Raw genomic sequence first — 25,868 nt, 5'->3', positions numbered from 1 at the left:
ACGAACGAAAGAAAGAAAGAAAGAAAGAAAGAAAGAAAGAAAGAAAGAAAGAAAGAAAGAAAGAAAGAAAGAAAGAAAGAAAGAAAGAAAGAAATCCTTATAATAATTTTAAAGAACAGATTGCTATGCTATATTTACATGTAACTTTGAAAACATTTCCAACAATTGAATGGCATGACTATAACTGAATTCCTCAATGCTTATGTGCTTATATATACCAAAAAAATCTAAAAAATATCAACAAAAGAATAGAATTAACATTGAATTCCATTTTATTCTAGCAGCAAGGAAAAGTAATCCAAAAATAAACAAATTAATATTTTAAATCAGACCAATCCATTGTTTTATCAAATGCTTGTATATGTTTTAACTAACTGTAGATGGCACTAATTTTTATAATAACTAAGGGTGGATAAAAAGTGTAATACTTTAAGCCTTAAAGTTGCAAAAGGCCTTTTAAAATAAAATGTCAAGTATTTACAGACAAAAAAGAACACAATTTTGGACTTCCTTGACATCTCCAAGAAGAATCAGTGGATGGGGTAGCTTACACTTGTCTGTCACATAGTGGAGTGTGTTTTCTGAGAACCTTTCACTGTTCCCCATGTGACTTTCCCTAGATAAAGGTCTGATCAAAGATACAGAAGTATGAAGGAAGCAGCAACAAGAAGCTAAGCAGGAAATGGGAGCTATTAGTTCTTGAGAATATATATTTAACCATCTTATCAGGACCATAGCATGTGTTGTCAAATGCTAACCATTAACAGATTATCCCAATGAGTAGTCTTAACCACATCTAACCCATCAAGATGAATCATTAGCTAGTAAAGAGTAAGTTCTGCAAGTCACACTTCCTGGGAAATTGCTATTTTGTTCCAAAAGACTAAGACCAGCTGAAAGTATCTGTCACTTGGTAAAATGTGTAATATGTTAGAGTAGCAATGCCTCTAGTGAATCAAGAAAAAGCAATACAATCTGACCTTCTTGGAAAATTATGAATCATTAACTTCAGAGAGTATTCATTAAACCCCCACATGTATTTAAAGGACAAAATGTGGGGTCTGCCATTAAACAGTAAGAAGGAGGATATATATTAATTTAATCTGCTAAATTAAATTAAATCAGCATGAAAATCAATGACAGTTAAAATATCACAAGTGACCACAGCCATGTTAATGAAACTCACAATTAATCTTTTGTTTTATGTGGTTTTCAAAAATATTTTCATTGACCCTTCCTTCTGATGCAGCTATAAGTTCATGAGCAATCCTCACATACAGATGCAAATTTTCAAACTAATAAAGATACACTTTTTTTCTCTCTTAAAACAGGTTTCCTCATTGGTGGCACTTACCTTTTACAAATTCAGATCACAAAAGATTCAGAGATCTAAACCGTTACATGGAACAGATTTTAAATGGATCATTTGAAGTTGCAAACGTATGTTTACTTTCATATTTTCATATAGAATATCAACTGCCTTATGGATTGTTACTAGTGTTATAGGGCAACCCAAAGTGGATTGGGTTGCTTATCTGTGGGTCCTCACCCATGCACTTAAGATTCAACTGCACTGCAGACACACAAAAGTGAATAATGGGTTTATTTACAAGGGAAAAGAAAAGAAACAACACAGGGAAAGAGAGAGAGAGATACAGGTTAACTAGTGTATCCTACCAGTTCCACTGACTTGAAAGCCCAGTAGCACACTAAAAACTGATCAAGAGCCAAGCAACCAGCCACCAGCCACAAGGCTAAGGGAGAGAACCTCAGCCCAACATGTCTGCCTTTATAGCCAAAAATCTCAAAATGGCTGCTTAGCTCTGCCCTTGGGTCCTCACTGTCCTCCCTTTGGTGTTGCTGGGAGTTGTAGTTTCAGTGTCTGGAGTAAGGGGTGGAATCCACAAAACCTGTATCTGTAGAGTTCGTTCACGATATCCTCTCTCCCTAACAATGGAGTATATAAAAGACTTTACAATTTTGTTAGATACCCATGCATTCAACAAGCATGCCTGCCTCAAATGTGTAGGGACCCTGACAGGAGACTGGAATGAGACAGTGAAGAAGCTTGGGCTCAAGTGATTTGTAGTAATATATGATTCATAGACTACCGGTGCCATCAGTGTCTCCTGACATACAGAGGAGTAAGAATTCTGCTCTGATAAGATTTCAAGTAAAAGGGAGCATCTAAACTGGGTCTCTAACACTGGGGGTTTGATTGGAGTTCACCTGAGGTAGTGTTCTACTAAAAGTAGAACCAAATGACATAAGAAAGGTCAACAGTAAAAAGTAAGAAAGGGGTTGTATTAGATTTCTGTTGCTGCTGTGACAAATTGCCACAAAACTGGTAATTTAAAACAACACAAATCTATTTTCTTTCAGTTCTGAAGGTCAACAGTCTACAAATGGATCTTATGAGGACTAAACTCAGGGTGTTGGCTGACTGGCCCTTTCTAAAATAATCATTTCCCTGCCTTTTTCAACTTTTATAGGCTGCTTGCAATCCTTGGCTTGTCCACTCTCCCTCACATACACTCTGACCTATGCTTTCTATCTCCTTCTCTGATTCTCACTCTAACCCTCTTGGTGTACTCTGGCTCAGTTGGCTAATCCAGATAGTATTGCCACTTCAAGATTCTTAATTTTATCTGCAAAGTCCCTTTTGTCAAGTAAGATAACAAAGCCACAGACTCTGGGGATTAGGATGTAGACCTCTTTGGAGTGCCATTATCTAATCTATCACAGGGATTATGAAAAAGTTCAAGGATACAATTCAGTTGGATCTCAGCATTCTTGTGAGAAGCTTTGAGAGGAAGATTAACATCAGCAAGGAGGTAGGGGCCAGGTTGTCAAGAGCTAAAGATAAAGCTTTAGAGGGAAGTAAGGAACCAAACGCAGTAAGAACAATGTCCCTCACCACCTTGGAGATAGTTTTTATTTTTTAGCCTTTCAAATTGCAAAATATAACACATACCCACAAAATCTACAAAGGAAAATTAGACAGTTAAAGGATTAATTATGAAGGGAACACCTATCTAACCATGAGTTCCTTCAAAAACATGGCAGTAAAATGAGTTCTGTGTTCCCTCATCTCAAACACAAGAGGGTATTTGTGATTTGCTTAATAAACAGACTATGATGGCAACAATCCTCCATGACTTCCACTTTAGTTAGAAAAGATGGGAGGATCTTGCCTTTTCGTGTTTTATTCTATGATATGAATATATGACCATTCATTTGTAGATTCCTCTCTCCAGACCATTGGGATGTTTCCAATTTGGGGTTATTGCAAATAATGCTGCTATCAGCCTTCTGTTATGTATATATATGTCTCCTAATTCACTCATGTGGACTACATACCTAGGAGTAGAATTTCTGGACTAGAGGATATGCTTCAACACTATATATAATGACTAATTTACTTGAAATAAACAAGTGTTCCAGTTTTCCACAATCTTGTCAATGTTTGATCTTGTGAATCTTTTTAATTAGGACCACTCTGGAGAATGTGAATCTCATCACATTTTGAGTTTGTATTATATTTAAAATGAGACTGAACACATTTTAATACGCTCTTTGGTGGAGCACCAGTTCATGTCTCCTATTTTCCGTTTTATGAAAAGCTGGGCTCAAATATTTCTTCCCTAAAATGTCCTCAAAGTTTTCATAGTTAACAATCTGTTGACTCCATGTAAAAGGCATTCTTGCCTTTCCCCCTACTCTCTAGCAAAGAGTCTATGGAAGTAATTTTATTTCTTTAAATTGGGAACCCATTTAGATCTGGGGATTCAATTTAATTAAGAATTGTGGGAAAGGGCCCTCCCTGGTGGCATAACAGGTGAGGACCTGTGGTTGCAAGCTGGCTGCAGCTGCTTCAGGGTGAGTTTGATTCCTGCCCTGGAGGTGACCCACATGATGCAGCAGACTTCTCCTGTCTCACCCGCTGCTCCCCTCAGCAGTGTACTTCATCCGTCTGCCTGTTCTGTTCCCTACTCTGTCTCTGGTGAATCCTCTCACCACCCCTGAACCTCTGGCTTGTACCCAATTCTGTATGCATAAATAAATAAAACACTAAAAGGGGTGGGGGTTAGGGTCTATTTATTAAGTTATAGTTCTCCAAGAATTTGTGCTAGTTTTTTAGTATAAAGTTATTTGCAGTATCCTTTCATAATGTTTTTGACATTTACAAGATCTGAAGAGATGAACAGGCTTCCATTTTGCACCTATGTCATTTCCTGCTTGGTTTTGCCAGAGGGTTATGAAAGTTACAAATCTTTAGCTAAGAATAAAATGAGGGATGTATTGACCTCTCAATTGTATTTTTTTATTTAATATTTTGACCTTTATTTCCTTTCTTCTGTTTCTTACAATTTGCTCTTCTATTTATAAAATCCACAAATAGTTACTTGCACATTCAAAATTCTAAATTCCCACCTTCTAATCAAGATTCAATTGTACCTCACAAGTTGCTAGATACAATATTATATTTTCTTTCAAAATATTTATAAAATTCTGTGATTTTTTCCTATGAGTATAGATTTTTCTATTCAGCCTACTTGAGTTTTATATACAATCCTAAAAATATACATTACATCTGCATTCATAAATTTTATTCTTTTAACATTGTTGTTATGCAAGCGATACTTGTTTAATCTCATTTTTGCTGCATCCAGTTTTGACTTTCCATTTTGGATTGTTTTCCCTCTGCCTCAAGAACACCACTTACTAGTTCCCTGAATGTGAATTTACTACTGACAAAATCTATAAATTTGTATTTATTGACACAATTTACTTTACTTCCTATAGGAGGACAATTTTTCTGACCATAGGATTTGGATGCAATGACTTTATTTTTAAAACTACAAAGCTATCACTTCACTGGCTTCCAGTCTCTGCTGATTATATCTAGAAGCCATCTGTTATCATTGTTGCATCTCTACAAGTATTTATTCGTTCTTCTTTATCTGCCTTTAATATTTTCCTTCTCATCTTTGGTTTCTATTGTTCCATGTTAATGTGCTCAGACATGACACTGTTTCATTTATCATGTTCAAGCTCTAGGGTTCCTGAAGGTGTGCCATGTTGACTTTCATCAGTTTGGGGGATGTTCTCCGTCATTTCACTTCAACTGTTGTTTACACTTTTCCTCTCTCTTCCTTTGCTGAGTCTGGAGTCACATATATTCTAATCCTTGTCACTGTAGCCTGTCTCGCACCTCTCCTCCTGTGTTTTTTATTGTTTTATCCTCCATGACTTATTCTGAAAAGCTACTTGTAACCTATCTTCTCAGGTATTTAATTTCTATCTGTGACTGATATACTGTTAAATCCCACCCTTTAAGATCTTCATTTCAATTATTATAACAGCTAGTATTAAAAATTCCATATTATTTCCTTTTTATATATTTATTTCTATGATGAAAATTGTCATTTTAATGATTTCTTAGGAAGTAATAAACTAGCTATTTTTAAGCCTTCTTAAAAACTCCACTGCATGTTTCTATTGCCTAGTATTTCTGCTGGTTTTCAATCACATATGCTTATTACCTTGTGAACCTGGTTATTTTTCTTTTAATGAGGCCAGATATTGTACAGAAAAGTGCTTTGCAGAAAAAAACTGAAAGTCTTTGTTGCTATTATCTCAGTTTAGCAAATTGGTTAGGAATATGCCCATTGTCGACTGAGTTGTGAGTGACTAACAGAAGCACTTCAACTTACTGTCTCTACTATGGATTCCTGATTAAAACATCGGAAACCTCCTTTCTCTCCCCTTCATTATGGTGGTCCTTAGAGTGCACCTTGTTTAGGATACTAATGTGCTATTACTGGACTCTGAAGCCTTGAGTAAATGCGGTTAGCGTATGTGTTATATCTTGACCTAAGAAACACATATATACTACCATGCTGCCTATGCAGACATATGTTAAAGTTAGAGGCATTGTAACAGGACAATAACTGATGTCATAATTGGGACTTATAAAGGGTTAAAGAACCTTGGTTTTTGGATTTTTTTTTCTTTTTTTGCTGCTAATATAACAACCTTCTTTCTTCATTTGGAGCTTAGGATTAATTCTCTAATTATGGCTTGAATATTTTTAATTATATGCTGTATATCAGAATATGTTAAGAAATACCTGTTGGAATTTAAAACTACAATATATTAAGTAATGTAATCACAGTTGTGTCCTAATTGCAGCACCACTGATTCAGGATACTCACTTTGGTAACACTATCATTGGGCTAATACTTTCATTAACTGGGGCAATGTTATGGGTTAGGGATACTGTGGATATTTGAGTAATATATGATGAGTAATACTATGATTAAGAGAAGATTGTCCCCAATTCAGATCACAGTGCTACTAAGGATTATTAGAGGGAAAACAAAAAGCTGGAATTGTCAAGAGTGACTGCATTAAGTTGCAGATAGTTAAAGGCAAGAGGTGAAACATTCAGATCTCTGCCATCCCTTCCTGTGACTGGTGGTTCTCAAAGCGCAGTTTCTGGGCTGTGCACAGGACCCTTTCTATATATAAGAATGCAGTTTTACATCCTAGATGTAAAACCCATCCTAGATCTACTAAATCAGAAACTTCTGAGAGATGGCCAGCAATCTGTGTTTTGCTGAGGTTCCTAGATGTCACACACCTCAGAGATGGACATTTCATTGCCCTTAGATTGACCACAGTCTCAGATGATGGACATTTCATTACCCTGCCCCACTTCTTTCCCATTGTCACCATGGTCTGACGTTACAGTAGGTCTTCACTTCTTTTTGATTATTGGTTTTTACCAAGTATGTACTCAGGAACTTTTTACTATACTAACATTTCCAGGCTGGTAGTCACCAGCTGAAGACACTGCTCTGTGTCAAGAACAAGTGCCTGAGCATTTGAGGAGGTTCACAGAACTCAGTTCCGAGTGAGGCAAGAAGACATCCCAGACTCATGGTGTTCAGGTTGCTATTAATGAACAATAGACTTAGTAAGTAGAAATTAGGGAACATTTGTGCTAGACAAAGGAAACTGCAAGGAAAAAGTCCCTATTTCCTTGACATACTTTTATCTTGTTTCAACATTTAAAGAATTCAGTGAATACTTTCATTCTACTGTTATTCATGTATAGCACAGCTACAAACTCATATTAATTAATATTTTAAATGAATTGTAACAGAATTGTTAGCATATATTAATAAATGGGATTTAGATTGCTTTTAAAACCCAAGGGATTAAAAGTTTGCGTCTGAAAAGTATTTAGCAGTGTTCTCAACTTATTTATTCTTATATCTTACCAGTTTTTTTTTCAAGAAATTAGCTCACACTTCCAAAAAAAATCTATGCATATGTGTTATACATATACTACTACTCTAACAAGTGATAAAGTTTTTAAAATTTGTAGGAAAAAGACAATATTTGAAAAACTTGGTTGAAAAGTAACTATTAATGTCATTTTTACATCCCCCGCTTACTCCAGTGTATAATCAATCCCTAAGAACCTCATGACAAACACCCCTTACTGGGAAAGACTGATCTTGAGAGAACTGGCAGCTGTCAGTAGAGACACAGGCACCATGCCCTCCGCCCCCACAAGTGCCAAGCCCAGGAACACAGGCAAGGTGTGGCTCTCAGGGCATATACCAGGAGTGTGCTGGTCACATTTGCAGACCTCAGAAAGCTCACTCAGAGCACACTGACAGGAGGTAGTATGAGGAAAATATGAAATGAACAACAGATGATCACCAAAACAGAACTACACTACAGGGAAACTGAAAACTGTTAGGTACTGGGAAAGCTACTCTATAAATAATGACTATAAAATGAATTTAGATTATTGTATACTATCTTATAGGAATGGTATCTTTTGATATATTCAGTATTGGTTTCAATCAGTGAGTAATGGGAACTGAGTTATAGCAAAGGCTTTGCTCCACAGAATCAAAGCAGCTTACATTTATTTCATGGGTTTCAAGTGGTTTTTGCATAGTCAGGAATCTAGAATGTGACGTGACCATTACTAACGTCGTGACCTTTACTACCTGACATTCTCTGAAGATCATATCGACTCATATTACTTGCCACTAATGACCACAGGGGTGTGGCAAGAGTATGAAAAAATATGCTGAGTATGGTGAGTAGGTCTGTCCTCTCCACATGACAAGGCTGTCTTCATGATTATATTAAGTCTGTTTTAAAGATTATCCCTTTTCTGGACAATTGACAAAATATCTAATAACCAGACATTGCCTATTTGGGCAGAGGCAAGTTAAGTGCCACATGGAGCAGCTTCTGACAGAAAACAGGATCTGTCTTCATATTAGGTGGAAAGGATGTCCTGAACGAACTGTGGAAGATATGGGTTTTGTGGACTCCACCACATACTCCGTTACTAAAATCGCCAGCAATACCAAGGGGGGACTATGAGGAAACAAGGGTGGAGCTAAGCAGCCATTTTAGGACAATTGGGGATATATATATATATATGAGGGAGCCATGTTAGGCACTCTCTCTCTCTCTCTCTCTCTCTCTCTCTCTCTCTCTCTCTCTCCACCCCCACCCTTGGCCTTGTGCTGGTGGCTGGTTATTAGGCTCTTGATGAGTTTTCAGTGTGCTATTGGAGTTCCAAGTCAGCGGAACTGGTAGGATGGTCTGGTTAACCTGTATCTCTTTCTCTTTCTTTCTCTTTCCCTGGGTTGTACCTTTTCCTTTGCCCTTTGTAAATAAGCCCATTACTGACCCTGTTTATGTGTGTCTGCAGTACAACTGAATTTTAAGTACACGGGCAAGGACCCACAGACAGGCAGCCCAGTTCACAGTGGATTGTCCTGGAACATCATAGGGCAGCTCTGGCAGGCTTTCTGTAAGGAACACCTAAAGGTGTCTGTTTAGAGGAGAGTTTGCACAGCGGTGCTGGCAGAGCACTGCTCTGAAAGGGGAAGCAAAGGAGTCAGGCATGGCCTGAGAGAAAGAGCTGCGACTGTCAGGGCAGCACAGCGAGGCTGGTGACCACAGTCGCCATCGCTGTTGTGCTGCACAGAGACACATCCACGTTTGGGGGACCTTTGATGTGCTAGCTTGAAATACTACTGTAAGAAGAGATTTTTTTTTTTATATTCTGCTGTTTTTCATTTCTATTCTATAATATTAGGAATATGAAGATTGAAGAAATGTCAGGCCTCATGCTGCTTTTGCCTTGGGTAAATTAAGCTTCAAGATATAAGTGGAACAAAAGGAATAGATGAAAAAAAGGAAGAGGCTCTGACATTATAAAGTCTGAGATACTATTATGAAATAACAGATCTGCGAAATGCTCTAAGTGAGACTATGCCAGTTTCTAGCCCTGGCTGTCCAAGGAAAGTGTCCCAATTGGTCTAAGGATAGTCCTCCCAGTATAGTGGAGGAAGCAGATTTTGCAGGTGTGCCTTTTCCCAAAAGTAGAATCCTGGTGATTAATTTTATATAATTTTTCAATGAGTAGTTGCAGTATAATAATCTACCTCCCTGAGATATAAAGTCTGTATCTCATATATCCCTTTGTCATTTCTCTACTAAAAATAAATACATAAAGTAGCTTTGGATTCACAAAAATTAAGTCAACAAAGCTTAAATGTGGATTGGAATACAGTATTCGAGGCAACTTTGGAAGCGCATCTCAGCTACTCAACATAGGTTTGTTGATTGCCTATATGCTTTGGCTAGGGTTGCCAAATTGTACCTAGTTATCAGTTGTTTTAGGATAACTTGGGAGGTTTTTTTCTTTTTTTAAAACTAGAAATCTTTTTATTAAAAAAATGATTTACTTATTTGTGCTTACAGAACTGGGGTAGAGTCCAGAGGTATGGTGGGTGAGAGGACTCAGCAGAGACTGAGTGGGGAGCAAGACAGGTAGATCTACTGAAATACACTGCTGAAGGGAGCAGTGGGCAGGTCAGGAGAAGTCTGCCATACCATGTGGGTCAGCTCCCTGGCTGGTGATGAACTAGTGCTGCAGTAGCTTCAGAGAGCCTCATAATATGGTACTTTAACTCGTTGCACCACCAGGGAGAGTCCAACTTGGGAAGTTTTAAAAGGTATGTTCTGAGGCTCCATGCTCAGAGATGCTGGCTATATAATTGCAAGGTGATAGCTGGTATCTGTGTTGTTTTTTTAGGAACTCAAGTTTTTTTCACATGCTCAGTCAAGCTTGGGAAATTCTCCTCTAGCAAGATGAATCACTTATGGCTGCTATTCTAAAGAGTTTACGGGCCTCAATATTTTGTTTTTGTTGGTATATAAAGGATCCTCATAAAAACTTTCATAAATTCATACATTGAGTTTTGCTGTCCCTTATTCCTAAGGCACTTCATGGATTTTGGTACAAATATCATTATATGGATTATACAGTTAAAAAACAATAATAATTTGACAGGGATGTCATCAAATTCTGGTTAGCATGAATAAATAGTAAGACCTGACTAATTACACAGCTTTTCTATGATATTTACTGTGATCAATTTTCAATTATCTTCAAATTGATTAATCAAAGTGAAAGTTTTGTGTCTCCACATGATGGTAGACTCCTAATTATTTGTTTATGCAAAAGAAATTATAACTTATTTTAAAATTAACTAAAGAAACATTATTTATTTAGAAATCACATAATTACAAAGACAGTATATTAAGATTTTTTAATTTTGTACTACTAATTCTGCCCTTTCCTCATTTATATTAACAAAGTATCTACATAAAGACTAAGATTTATAAAGTCAGTGATGTAACAAATATTTTTATTAGTTTAAGTAGTATGAATGACTTAGAGGAAGTTTTTGTGCATAAATATTTTTGTTTTGATAAATAAAAGATTTGAGGTAAATTTATAGTACTTATGATTAATGATAGAATAATTCTCTGTGATAGAATAATTCTCATCCCTGAAAAAAAAAATCTTTCTAAAAATACTCTTTTCTTTCATAGCAGCTTGTAATAGAAGAGTATGTCATGTTATACATATATCCTATTATATCTATATACTCATTCTGTATTTAGTTATATAGTACATTTACTTGCAACCATTCAAACCTACTTTATATCACTATACATAAGTAGCCTAGGTAGAGGGATATTTGTAAACCTCTAAGATCACCAGCACACACACACACACACCACCTGTCGATTAAAGCAGCAGACATAAATGAAGATCATTCTGTGCACGATGCCATTATCTCTTCTAGTAATGATGCAAGCACCAGTTTAGATACACTTGTCCTTATAGACATGACTTATGCTTATCTTACTATCATCTCTGAACTGATAGAACCTTGCTTTCTTTCAATGTTTACAGTTTCATTCTAAGAGTAAATTATAGCTGTGATAAAAATTATTTCATTTCTTTAAATTTTATTGTGCTTTAGGTAGAATAGTGTTTTAGGTAGAACTGTGCTGTGAATTAAATGAGATCATATACAAAGCAGTGTACAGGTGTCATAGCAGTTATAGCAAATAATTACTGTACTTAAACAAACATGTACCCACATTTGAGTTTATTTTTAACACTGTATTCATTGTGATATTTTGCTCTTGTTTTTTGCTTTTTTCTATTATTTCTTTAAAAGAAGGGGTGATATCACAGCGTAAGCAACGTTATTTCTTTAAAAACAGAAATCAAATGTCAAAATAAATCAGAATGAGTAAATCCTATCTTAATAGTGAACATATGTTTCTTGTTCCTAGTTCTAAACCCAGATGTTAATTACATATGTCACTATGTTGCTGTTGTCCTATTTTGGAGCTGGCTAAGATTCCATTGCAGGCAGGATAAATGTCATATGTGTACCAACAGTACAACCAAGATTATTTTTCAGAGTCTGGTAAAATTCTGATGACATTTTAGATGCTGAAATATAAAATATTCCTTGGAAGTTCACTATTCTTCATAGTGTCATTCTTCCGTGTAACTCCAATACAAACACACTAAGTTGAACTACATTAAAGACTGGACATTCTGACAAGCTGCTTTCTGAAAAAGGCAATAAAGTACAATTACTGTCCAACTTTGATTTAAAACTCTTATGGGAATTCACTTTTAAGTTCACATTTTATAGCATTTCATGGTGTTCGAGAGATAGATTTAGCTTATTGTTTTAACTCACTAAAACTAAATCTTGTTGGCTGGCCAGTTAATAAATGGGACTTCTTAGTGTGCTATTTTAAAGAAAGAAAAAATTGATCTCAGTGTTATATTACTTCTGATCTGTGCAAGTACTTTAACTCTCTGTAGTCTTTGAGAACAAGAATCTGTTCATATCATAAAGGAAAAATACAGCAGTTATGAGCAACTTTGAATTGATCAACTCTCTAAAATCAATCATTTTAGATTACAAATGACTTATTAAATTGATTAACAAAATATTATTAGGAGCTCTTAAGTTAACAAAATATAAGCGGATACAGATTTTAACTAAAATTGTTAATTGGCCATCAAATTTAATTTTTATTGATTGAACTTCTAATTTAAAAGCACATTGGTAGACAGTCCCATATTAGTTAAATAAATATCTACTCTAGCAAAGAATATATAGATACTACCCAGTAGAGTGTTTAATATAACCTAATGCATTTAGGCTTGACCATTAATAATAAAGACCAAAAATTTAGAATCCCTAAGATAAATGTCAACTCTTTATTAATCTAGCCACCAATTATATAATGTTCTACATAGGAAGGCTGTTCAAATACTTAGCAATTGCTGGAGCACAGGCACCTATCACAAAGACTGCCAGCCATTAAGACATCTTTATGGCCACATGAGCATGATTGGTTGAGTTCTTACTGTAGTAGTGATAACTGTGGGAGAAGCAGGAGAGGGAGCATGCAGGAATCTCGGTCAAAACTGTGGAAGTCTCAGCTGCCATGAGACTTCTTAAAAGAGATGGCCAGCAGACAGCTGAATATCCTTAGTTGAAGGAAAAAGAGAAGCAAACATTGAGATGGAAGGGAGAAATGAGAACTGAGCCAGCAACCAGAATGAAGGCCTTGAGACAAAAAGAGGTCATGGGGTCTAGTAGTACCCAACTCTATATGAAATTAGAGCACCCCAACTCTATATGAAATTAGAGCACATACAGGTACAAGCCACCCTTGTCATGGAGGAAATGCAGAGGTGAGGTAAGATAGTGGGGTATGTTGACGGGAGCTTAGAGAACAATTTTTTTTATTTGTATTTTTTTCCTTCAACAAGAACAACCTTGAGCAAAACAAGAAAGGGAAAGTCTCTTGGTATTTTGAAGACAGAGTATAAGTTATTATACCTTAAGATATTTTAAAGTATGAATGGCTTATAGGAGTGTAGAATAATAAATGGATTCCATGTGAATTATATATCATATGTTGAAAAATGTCAGAAAAACACTGACTTGAGTGAAATAGACTTAGAATGACAATAGGAACAGAGGGCATGGTTGAGTGTTTTTCTTCAGTGACAGTCATCAGGCCAGAAAATAATCAGATTTAGTTTTGTTGGTTTGCTTATTTGCCAAGTAAACAAAAAAAAAAAAAAAATGAAGGGAAGAGGACCAATGGAGTTCAAAGGAGCATGTAAGAGATTTACACTATATAGGGGCCACAAAATCCAAACTGGCTGGAGAAAGAGTTGAGAATATGAAAGGGGTTAAGGCCAGTACAAAAGTCTTCAAAGAGTCATAAGACTTAAAAAGAGTCAACAGACTGAGTTGTATTACTAAAGAGAGTGAGCTAGAAAGGAGTTATAAACTGGAGGGCGGGGGAGAGGGGGAAGGTTGGAAACAAAGATAATGGGATAGCTTCAGTCACTGCTCAAAACTAGATTAGAGGAACAGGAGTGAATGACTGTGTAGGAGGCATCACTGGAGGAGAAGAGTAAAAAAACAAATAATCTTTTGCATAAGAAGGATGACTGGAGTGAGTATGAATTATGTTGAGTACAACTGGAGAAATCTTCAGAAATGAAGACCAATGACTGAAAGATTCGGAGACAAGTAGAAAACAATAGGCAGAGGGCAGTATGGTCAGCAGACATAATATTCAAGAGAGCATTTGCATTATAGAAGTAGGATTAGAACTAGAAGAGCATAGAAATACCAGGAGGTTACCCTCTCCCCCCACCAGGACAAGGGATATAAAAGAAATGGGAGACAGTACAACCACCATTTCAGGGGCTTTAAATAGGCCAAATGGAATGCGCAGAGAAGGTTGAGCACATGAGAAATTCTGCTGACATTTTCCAAGACTGACTGCTGTTTTTTCTCTCCTCCAAAAAGCTGCATGGTCATCTTTCTAAAATATATTTGACACGGTGCTTCTCTGCTTAGATGCACACGAGGTCACAGAAGCACGTGCTCCAGGAATCCTTTAAAAAAGTTCTCTCCCTGTCTCTCTCTCTCTCTACGCTTCATGCACTCTTCACTTCTGCAGGTGATTGGCACAGTAACACAGGTGGCCCTACTGACCACAGTCTTCCAGTACTTTTTAAAAACTAATTAATTTTTAATTGAGATAAAACAGGTTTACATTGTTGTCTGGTTTTCGGAGTAGAGGACCCCCCTCTTCATGTCTTATTACCATACTGCACCCTTCATCAATATACCCTGTAACCCACCACCATAGTCTGTTGTGCACCCTCCCAACTTTGGTCTCATCCCTACCCCTTCTCCCCATTCTGCTTGCAATCAGTCAACCATTTCAAATAGTATTTATTTTTCTCATTTTAGAAGGAAGTAAATTCAGTTTTCTTTTATCTTGTTTTCTACCTGAGAAACTAGTGCCATTTGAAGAATTAAGCAGCATCACAACTTTCTTTAGACTGTGAGGCTCTTTTGGATATTCCAGGACATTTAGGATAAATGACTTTGTCCATTAAGTGCCAATTGTACTCTCTAGTCATTGAGAAACCAAAAGTATTCCCACACATTTTCTAATCCCTCATACTGTAGGGTCGCCAGATAAAACATAGACTGATAGGTTTTGAGTTTATTTTTTGTTTTGTTTTGTTTTTATCATAAGTACACTGTAAATATTACATGGGTGCCTTCTTTTTTATTTGCAATATTTGGAAGCCCCAAATATGTTGATCTCTACTGAATGTGATTATAGAGACAAAGTAAAAATGACACTCATAGAGTTGCTCAGTATAGAATCTAACAACTGAATAGAATCATACTCTGGGGTCACTACAAATCCAACTGAGAACACTGGGCCATTTCATCAGTGAGAGACATTGTAGCAGTAACATATCTGTAAGTCTCCAAATTATCTAGTATTTCAATGTCCTAAAGGCCACAGGATAAGTAAAACCAACTCTGAGAAAATTTTAAAATCAATTCTTTTCAGATCTTTTTCTACCCTCTTCATCTCCTTTATTGATTTATCTCTCCTCTTTATTGTACCAAGAAATCAGCACCCATATCTGGAATTACAAGTCAGAATTTCAATGATATGACAGTGTAAACACAAGGGAGCAACTAGCTAGCGGTGACATTTCAGACATTAATTGGGAAGACATTCTGCCTACTGTTGAAGTTTAATATCCATTGGGATGGTGAGGTCAAAGTGTTGCCAGAGAAGAATAATTGAGTAGTTGTCAAAAGGCCAAAGAAGATCAAATTTCTTTTACAATATTCTACAAAGTCTTAAGGTTGACTTTAAGCTTTCAAAATAAAAAGCTTGATTGGACTGACTCCCTGAAGAAGGATACATTTCTTGAAGATAGATTCTTATTAAATAAGCTTACAAGAGATTAATATATAGAAATCAAACAGTAGTTAACTACCTTACAATGATGTGTGAACATACTAATAGATAAAATTATTTGCATGAGAAAACCATAATAATCTACATCTGAAAACCTAACATTTTAAAATAACTGTTAGTTATTAAAATGGAGAGAGTTGACCATATCTGATACTGAAGAGAAAGTAAGGAAGATAAAGATACTGAAATACTAACTGAAATGTTCAGGTTTCCTGAGCAAGAAGCAAAAGAATCCAGGACACAGATGAAAGAATCAGCATTGGATAGTGTACTGGGTGGGAGGGAAAGTCCAGTCCAGAGCTGTCTTCTTGGACTTGTACATGACCATATACACACATCTCTTCATATCATCTCTATATTAGTGCCTGTGTCAAAATTTCCCCATAATATAAGGACTTTAGTCATACAGGATGAGGAGCCCACCCTCCACCAGTACATCCTCATCCTAACTTCACTAATATACTACCATACCTTGTTTCAGAATAAAGTCTTCTACTGAGGTATTGTAGCTTACAACTCAACATCTGAATTTGGTGGGCAGAGGAACATAATTCAACTTATAACAAATGCAGAGAGAAGCACACTTTCATCGTCACAGGAATAAAAAAAGGATGGCTTTACAAGTCTGTAGATTTTATAGCAGGAATTTCAGGAGTTTCCATTCACCTTTTTTACTTCCTCTATAATGGAGACAAAATCATTGGTAGAGAAAAAGCAAAAGTTGGAAGTTTCCTGGAAGCATTCTGAAAGGTATATTACACAGAATGAGAAAGAAGTCTGGCTGGGAAATGTCAGACAGTTTGTCTGCTACCACAGCATCAGCTTCTGATCATCAGAGGAAATCACTTGCTATTTAGTGGTGCCTTTCAGATAATAATGTGGGGTCTCAGGGAAAGGCTGTTTTGGTTATATAATGACTTAGAGTAAAATGTGTTCCAATGTCACTAAAGATGAACTATTTTTAAATCCTGTAATGTACCCATTCAACTGGAAGTCAGGTTAAATATCAATTTGTTTGTCTTTGTCCCAATGTAAAAGAGAAGCACTCAATTCTGTACTAAACTTATACATAACTAGAACTTTTACTAAACCATTCAGTACAATCTATTTCCTCTAATAGATTTTATCCTAAAGAAAGGGATCCTCTTATATACCTTTCTGTTTCTAAATATCCCCTAACATATTCAATGTACAGTCAAAATGCAGTGACCTTGAGGATAATGGCTACTCACTAAGTGATTTTGGGGCCTACTGAGAGTAATCTTTCTTTGAAAGTCTTCTTCAAGGGCATGCATTTTCTAAAAGGGCAAGCATGAGATTCATACATAGTGGTAAAATTCAAGAATATAAACATTGTAGCCAGCAGAACACTCCTAAATATCATAAAGAAATTAGTACCTCATAAGAGATTAGTATTTTAGGACTAAATTATACTGCTGATTTAAAGTTGCTAATATATTTATCTCCATTTTTGCAATCCATGACAGGTATTTAGCAGATAACTACATATCTGAGTCACTGATTTCAAATATTAGTGAATAGCAGTATTAAATGGAATTATAGAAAAATAATTTTTGTCTTATTTTTCAGAGTGATTATGTACTTAGTTTTTTTCTCTCTGAGCCTCTGCAACAAACAATTGAATTACCACCTGTGGACCTAGGTAAGTAATTTCATCATCATTACTACATACAATTATTTCAGAATAATTGTGCAAAAGATATCATAGCTATAACTTTATCAATTTTCAAATTAAAATCTCTTTTGAAGAGTAAGGCTTTAAGAGTCCTTTCTAACCATTTCTGAAGCTTTTTTAACCCTTAGAATATGTCCTTCAAGCAAAATTAAACCCATATGTGTTTGCCCAATTACAATAACTACATGATGTCACACCATTAATTCATTTCAACTAGTTTTGCATTTAGATGGAATTGCATCTAAAGAGAGATATTACTGTTTTCTTGTGGAGGTGAGTCTTGCAATTTATTCACTGTCTTAGGGAGCGATAAAAATAAGTATTGACAACAGTTATGATCATGGTTTTGGCTTTTAAAGGTCAGTAGTTGTTCAACTTCCACCATAAAGTTTTCTTTTACTAACCATAATCCCCAGCTAGGACCACAGCACAATTGCACTCCCTACCTTCTACCAAATGTGTGTTAATTCTAATTAATTTTCTACTATCTCTCTTAGATTGACAAAAATCCCTTTTTTAATATCGTTTCAATTTTAAACATCCCTGTTATAATTCCACTGCCACTAGCCTTCTGTTACTGATACTGGTTTTATTTCACACAAGATTTGCAAGCCCATCATTTGTTCATCCCCATTCCTCCACACTCACCTGTGACTATTTTTAAGATTAGGCTCATCTGCCTATCACCTCTGATTATATCTGACATCTTAGTTACTTCCTCCTTAGGTGTTACAGCTTCGTATGACCAGATCAGGGTATCAAGCATAAAGTGCTTGTTTAGTAGTGTATGTCTGTGTCTGCTTCATTTTTCCTATTAGATCAAAAGTAACTTCAAATCAAAGAATCACTATTCACTATGAAGTACTATGTGCTCACAAAAGCTAAATTAATGTATGAGAATATACCACCCTCTGTCCCTCACCATGTGACATCAACCACACACTCCCTAAGACACTTTTCTTAGATAGCCAACCATAAACAACATTACATAAGGCAATTTCTTATGGTTTATAGCGCTTCCCTAAGAAGAATCATATCCACAACATAAAATTTGGGTGTCTTTTGTTTTCACAATTTACAAACATCTAAAAAATAGGTTCTTTTTAAAAATTAGTATTAGCTGGGAGATTTTTTATATACTCAATGCCTAAAATTTGAATAATTAAACAAACCAAAAACCCCATCAGGTTGTAGAATTCTAAAGATGTCAAATATTTACAAAGGTATTAGGTTGATCTTTATTCTGTCATTAAAATCCTTTCAAATTGCCCCTCTGTTTTTCAAAAAATTAAACTGTGGATCACTGATGAATTTTTAACCTTGCTGATAGTGTTACCTCTCTCTAAGGTGTCCTGAAATACATATGCACACAAAAATTATTAGTATTACATAGAAAAACAAAAAGGGTTGAGAATTCTTTTCTTAATCTGATTGATTTGTTTCCACTACTATCATAAAATAGTGAAGATTTTGGCACTCATGATGGAAAAAACATTTAAGTCTCAATTTTATTTTAAAACAGGAATATATAATACAGTGTATTACCTTAAAGTGACAGAACATTTCTTCTAATCAAAACATAGAAATCATTATTGTAACAAGAATTAGCAGAAGTTTGTCCCCTTTTATATTCTGTAATATTTCCTCTTTTATGCTTCTAAATTCTTCATCCCTTTATCACAAAACATCAGTTGATTCTAATCAAGAAGCACAGTACATTAAGCACTACTCTTGTCAGTTGAAACTTGAAACTTATGGTTGTTAAATGATTAGAGGATAAAATGATTCAAGTGCATTAAAATAATAATCAGTGATGGAAAAAGATAAACTCTTGCCATTTGCAGCAACATGGATGAAACTGTTGCTAAGTGAAATAAATGAGCAGGTGAAATGCAAATACTGAATGATGTCACATATGCAGCATATACAGAAACCAAAGAAAGGGTCACATAAAGAAAAAACTAAGAACTAACCTTTGAACGCTGACTGTAGAAATGAGGAATTCACAGGGAGAGCAATGGGAGGGTAAGAACTATCGATGTTTTGGTTGTGGTTGGATTGTGGTAACAAAGCTTAAGGGGGAAATTCATATACTTCCAAAACACAATTGATGTAAAGCAATGTTATGGCAAACAAATAAATAGTAAAAAATGTAACCAAATATGTGACAAAAACTGGGGGGTGAGAGGGAATCTCTTATGATCTGCTGTACTTATGACTACAAATCCAGAAGTTATAAGAATCATGAATGCTATAAAACATTATAGCAAAGTCCATAATAACACAAAAATAAATGACAAAATTTGTGAAATATCCACAATTTATTACAAAATTCCAATTATCTACCATACGTTTCCTAGAAATTGCTATGAAAGAGGCCCACAGTATGAAATGAGAAGCCACAATAAAGATTTAAGTGGCCCTTAACTAAAGGAAAAGATACTTAATCTCACTCATAAGAAAAGTGCAGATGAAAATTACACTGATACTATTTTTATCCCATCAAATTGGCAAAAAAAAATAAAAATTTTAATTAACTGGCTTAGATACAAATCAGCATGCACTCTCAACACTGCTGGTGGTGCTGCAAATTGGTATAACCTCAGTGAAAGGCAATTTGGCAATATTTATCAAAATTACAAATGCTAACACATTTTGAGAAATTGCATTGTGGGAAATTTATCTTATGATATTTGTGCACAAGAACAACATGATGTACATCTAAGGCTATCATCACAGCATGGTCCGTAACAGCTGCAAAACACTGGAAACAGCCTACATGGCCACCAGTGGGGAACAAGTTAAATAAATTGTGGCACTTCCACATAATGGAAGCTATATTTCCAAAACTAAAGAAGCTTTGTGCAAAATAGTAATATATTATTCCTTTTGTGGGAAGGGGAGGATAAAAGTACTTACTCATATTTGTTTATCTGTAGAAACTATATTCTTCTGGAAGGATATATGGAAACTAACAAAAGAGTGCTGTGGGAATTCTGGGTGGACAGATGTTAGGAAAGGAAGAAAGACTTCTTACTGTATACATGTGTTTCCTCATGTGTAAAATGGAGCTAACACAGAGTTCATAGATTTGCCTTGAGGACTGACTAAATCATTCTACATCAACATTAAGCTCTTGGCCTGACAATTAGCACACAGAAGAAATTCTAGAAACATGACATACCTCTATTAGTACTACACTGACTATTGAAGCTTCCAGATGACCTGGATTTTCACTGGGTTCTGAACTTTTGTATGTTTTGATGGATACTCTGGTTATAAATCTCACAAGAACGGTCTAGGATGGAATATCATCTTTACTTAGTTCAAATAAGACTTGCATGGTTACTATTTAAGCACTCAATCATAACTTTGCTAATTTCTTACCGTTTAATTAAAATTCCTCTGATTAAACATATCGAGTTTCTATTTAATGAACTTTTCATTCTTTAATTTAAAAATAATATTGAGCCTCAAAAGTCATCAGCATTTTTACAATGTTGATATTAAAAGGTCAATCACATTTTTGAAATGCAATGAACCCAGTACTATGCCAATAGTATCTCTAATTTACAACTCAGTCATTGTTATCAAGAATTTTAAATAAGGAAGTTTATTACATTTATGTATTTCAATTGTGAGAAATGCTCAGTGTCAATTGTTGCAATATCAGTAATCCACATTAACAATAAAATTAATATACTTACAAACATGCAGATTTTGGAAGAGAAAACATGTGGCTCAGGTTTCATTTTCAAATGTTAGCAAGGATAAGAGTGTTCAGACTTGACTTAGAAAGTAACGTGGACCACACGATTCCACAAGAGAACACTTGGCAAATTCCTTGTTACTAGAAAGTTTCTTCTAAGAGACTATATAACCAGAAATTATCAAGGGAAATATTAGAAAACTGTAAATGATGCTTAATCCTTGGGCTATGAAATGTAATTTTTAATTAAAAAATTAAAACGCTCATTTTAATGATGGAATAATTATGACTTGAAAGAAGAAAAATTGAGGTAACTCTTGCTATTAAGGAAATGTTTAGTGTGATATTATGGAGCAAGCACTGACTTATATCCCTTGTGGGTAAAGGGGGAAAATTAAGCCCTAAGGGAGACTGTAATCCAGTAAGAAAATTGAAACACTCAGGTAGTAATTAGGATGTAAATATTAAGTGATCAGGGTTGTTCTAAGAGAGTTCAGAGGGAAGAAACCGAAGAAACTAGTTTGCATTTTAATTGGACTTTGTAGAAAAGTAAATGTTCAATAGTCAAAAATGGTGGAGCTCATTTCAAATTGGGACTAATATGAGCAATGACTGGGAGAAAACAGTTGAGCATGTTTGTATGACTGAAGCCATGACCTATAGCATAGAAAAATAGTGGGAAATAAGCAGAAAATTTCAATAAGATAACAGTGAAAGTGTGGGAAATTAGACTGTAAATAAGCAATGGAAAGCTATGAGTAGTACTGTAATCAAAAAGTAAACTGATAAAAGTTTCTATAGAAAGATTATATTGGTGATGGTATACAAGTGGATTCTGAGGGAGGAACAGAGAATGTACAAATAGTTCAGGCAAAAGATGAATCTGATCAAAGTGTTGAGGAGCTAGAAAGGAAGAGATGACTATAAATATAGAGGAAGTGGGTATTAGTAATAACAAACATTTATTGAATTACATTTTGAAAACATTTGAATCTATCAGTCAACTATCCCAAAGTTATAAGTGTTACCTTCTTTGTACAGGTGTTGATTAGCTGAGTTGTGATGATACTGTTCTTAGTGGTGATACAGGGATCTGAACTCCAGACTTGTAGGGCCAACACTTCCTACGTCCTCACTAATACTTCAAACCCAGTGTGCTGAATCTTAAGGACAAAATTGCAACAAAAAATGACACTGAGGTTGCAAGTTTAAGAGAATGGGTAAATAATGGCATCAATCAAAGCAAACCACAGCATCACAAGGAAGAATTGGTTCAGGAAAATTAAATACAAATTCCAGCTTCAACCAAGCTTCTGAGAAGTATTGTTTACACATAATCTGAAGACTGCTTCCTAGGCATAGTGTTGACTGGTTCTGTATCAGTCTTACAGTGTTTGCTTTATCCTGTCATGAGCCATTTCCAGTTTAACCCACTGAAATTCTATTGTTTTATTAGGTGAGAAGTTGCCTGACAAGAAGCCTAAAGTGCAATTAGTCATATCATATGCGGATAAGAAGCTGATCATTCTAGTGAAACACATGAAAAACATTGTAAGTGTTTTATAGATTAAAGCATGGGGACCTACATGTAGAATCATTTGCCTCCATTGGGTTGCTAGTGAGAAGAGTGAACTAGCCACAAGGTTTATGTGAGGAGCACTGAGGCAGTTACTCTGCTCTGTCTCTGTATGATTATGATTCCTTAGGGCAAAGACTATAAAATATTTCAGAGAGAAAGTCCTAGAATGGAAATGAGATTTCATTCAAAATAAAGTGTCAGGGAAAATCTAATAAAAAATCAAGAACAGAAAATTAAGGGCTAATGAGAAAAAAACTACAACTAGGTCCCAAGAATTTCTACTATCTTGGTACTCCACTCCAGATAGAGGATTGACTCCATTTGTTTGTCCAGGGACTCTTAGTGTTTTCCCTCAGATTCCCACTGTACCTTCAGTTCTTACTAAGGAACAATATTTGTATACTCTGATGCAACTATTCACAGGCATTTCCTTCCCTTCAATAATGCAGTGTTTGAGGAAAAGAATCCCATCTTACCTCCTCAGGATCTAAAACAACTGCAAATAACCTCACAGGAAAATGAAAAGCTGCTGTATTGTACCCATTCCTCCCTGGAACTTGAGGGGCACAGCCAAGGGTGGCAGTTGGGCCAGTCCCTCATTAAGTAAGGGAGGGAGATGGCCTGTATAACAGGATAAGTGCTCAAGGATTTATGAGTCTGGCTGCATTACACAAAAAGGTACAACTCTCAAACTCACTAGCTTCTCCAATCTAGTCAAGGGTCCTCCAAAAGGTTAGACACCCCAGGTTATTATACAATGTGGAGAAAGTTAATAGCGTTATCTTAGCACCCTACTGTAGCCATATCAATCTCTCAGGATGCACTTGGAAGAATGTAATAAAACAAGTGTTTTTCAATACGACATGCTCTGGAATAAAATAGGGCTTAATAAATATTTGTTCTGTAAACAAATAGTTGGCATGATTTGAAGGGAATACCTACACCTCAAATTTAGTGTTAGCCAGGTATCCAAAGATGTTTGTTGTAAATCTGTAATATTCATTCATAATATGCAATTTTTATAGTAATTGGGCAAGTGATATAAAATGTGTTTTTGTAGAACTTTTGTTCATTAATTTTTTTATTGTGTTTGATAAAATAATCATCATAAATGAGAGGAGCAGTTGTTGAAGAAACAGACTGTGAAATGAAGGTTCAATTAGATATTTATGGCTAAATATGTGTTTGTGGATCTTACACATATTAATACATAAATGATAAAAAATTAAGAAATAATGTTAATCTTACATATGTAAATGATATATGATTGTTATTTGAACAGAGTCCATTTAGAAACTATATATTTATCCTACTAATACCACTGCCCAAAACCATTTAGAATATTCCTCTTGACATTGCTTTTAGATCTGGCATATAAATCACACAGTAAACTTGGTGACTTTATTCAACAGTCATGGCTAATATTTGATCAAAAGCAACATTAACCAACTTGGTCACCCATTTTATTCAGCAGATGAATCCCCAAATTACTTTTGACAGACTTCCAAAATGCTGTTATACTCAGATGAAATTAGACTACCAATAAGGATATTCAAAATGAATGCGACACAGGCATAAAGAAAGAAAAGTGAGTGAGTAAGAAGAGTAAATGTTTGATTTAGATCAAGCTACAGGTAAAAGACAGCAGAGCAGATGGAGCCTACAAAAGTTAATAAATCACTTAGGCCCACTACAGACTGTTACCATCCCTTTGAAGTTTATTAATAATGAAGTAATCCTTCCTGCAGTGTAATTCCTCAGCCTACCTACTGGTTCTTCTCTTCTCCCCAATCTCTTAACGTTGCCCTGAAATTCATTCCTACTCCTCTTTTCAAAATACCACTAGCCTTGTGCCTTAAATAACATGCAGATGGGTTTTTTCTTTTTTTTTTAATTTTTATTTTAAGAACTCCAGCTTGCAATCCTCCTTAAAAAGCAAAGCTGTAGGTAAAATTTATTACTGAACATCTTTAGTAAATATTTAATAGGCACCATAAACTTTATATATATATATAAAATTTCTGGTTACTTCCCTAAACTGGCTTCTTTTGAAATCTTTCTCATCTTAGTAAATAGCAGTATCCATTTATTAATTGTTCAGGTTAAACATCTTTAGAATCACTTTGATGCACAAATTGCATCCTATTAGTCAGCGAATTTTGTCAGCTCTGCTTTCAAAATCAATCAAGAACCCCACCAATTTTTTTACCTTCACACCTACCACTGTTGGTTTAAGCCACCATCATCTCTCACTGAATTACTGGCGTAGCCTCCTAACAGCCTCTCCTTGTTTCACCGTAATTTCTTTATAATCTCTTCCTAATCTACCAGTAAAAATAGCCTTTGAGAATAAGTTGGATCCTATTATTCCTCTCTTCAGAATCTCGAGAAGGAGTCTCATGTCACTTCCAATGAAAACCAAATTACTTATCAATGATCTGGATTCCAAGACCTCTCCAATTTCACTTTCTAGTACAGATTTCCTCATATACTCACTCCATCGACTCCAATCTCAATGACTTCCTTGCTGTTCCTTGAAAATGCAAGCATCTTCTGCCCCAGGATATTTGTACCTGCTATTCTGTTTATCGAGAATATTCTTCCCCAAATTCATGGTTCAAATTCTCTGTGGCTCTATCTCATTTGCCCTAAAGAACTACATTTTATTTTCCTGCTTTAGTATGACACCTTTCCAGCAATGTCCTTTCTGAATCCCAAATCTAGAAATACCCTCTGTGTTACCACTTCTGATGCTCTAATCCTTCTTTATTTTCTTCACTGCCTTGTATCACTGCTATAATCCAAGGATTTGTTAATAGGTCATCTTCACAGTTGGTGTTCAATGAGTACTTTATTAAATGGGAGATATCCAATTACTTCTGATGTGAATCACTAAGACCTAGGGTCTTTCTCACCTTCCAAACATCATCATGACAAAGACACATCATACCTTGCATTTTGCACAGCTTCTGCTAAATGACTATTTTCCCCCTTCTGCTTAGTTGAAGACATAAATAACATTATAATATTAATAAGCAGAGGGAAAAAATCCATGTATAAATTCTTGACATATTTTTTCTCATTCTAAGTTTGAAATAATTATACTTTTTGAACCTTCAGGATTTTCA

General features: G+C 35.4%; 1 protein-coding gene across 2 annotated transcripts in view; it reads left to right on the top strand.

Moving 5' to 3' along the window:
* PIK3C2G (phosphatidylinositol-4-phosphate 3-kinase, catalytic subunit type 2 gamma) overlaps positions 1-25,868 on the top strand; it is a 268,466-nt gene that overhangs the window by 219,304 nt on the left and 23,294 nt on the right. For both annotated transcript variants that reach the window (XM_004693237.2, XM_012732811.1), the window contains 3 exons: positions 1,332-1,440; positions 17,347-17,419; positions 22,618-22,712. In XM_004693237.2, coding sequence (XP_004693294.2) covers positions 1,332-1,440; positions 17,347-17,419; positions 22,618-22,712 — 277 coding nt within the window. The remainder of the gene's footprint in view (positions 1-1,331; positions 1,441-17,346; positions 17,420-22,617; positions 22,713-25,868) is intronic.

Source organism: Condylura cristata, unplaced genomic scaffold (assembly GCF_000260355.1).
Source record: "Condylura cristata isolate star-nosed mole 26May11 unplaced genomic scaffold, ConCri1.0 scaffold00036, whole genome shotgun sequence".
Lineage (NCBI taxonomy): Eukaryota > Metazoa > Chordata > Mammalia > Eulipotyphla > Talpidae > Condylura > Condylura cristata.
Note: the sequence above shows the minus strand (reverse complement) of the source record. Positions and strands in the feature narration are given on the sequence as shown.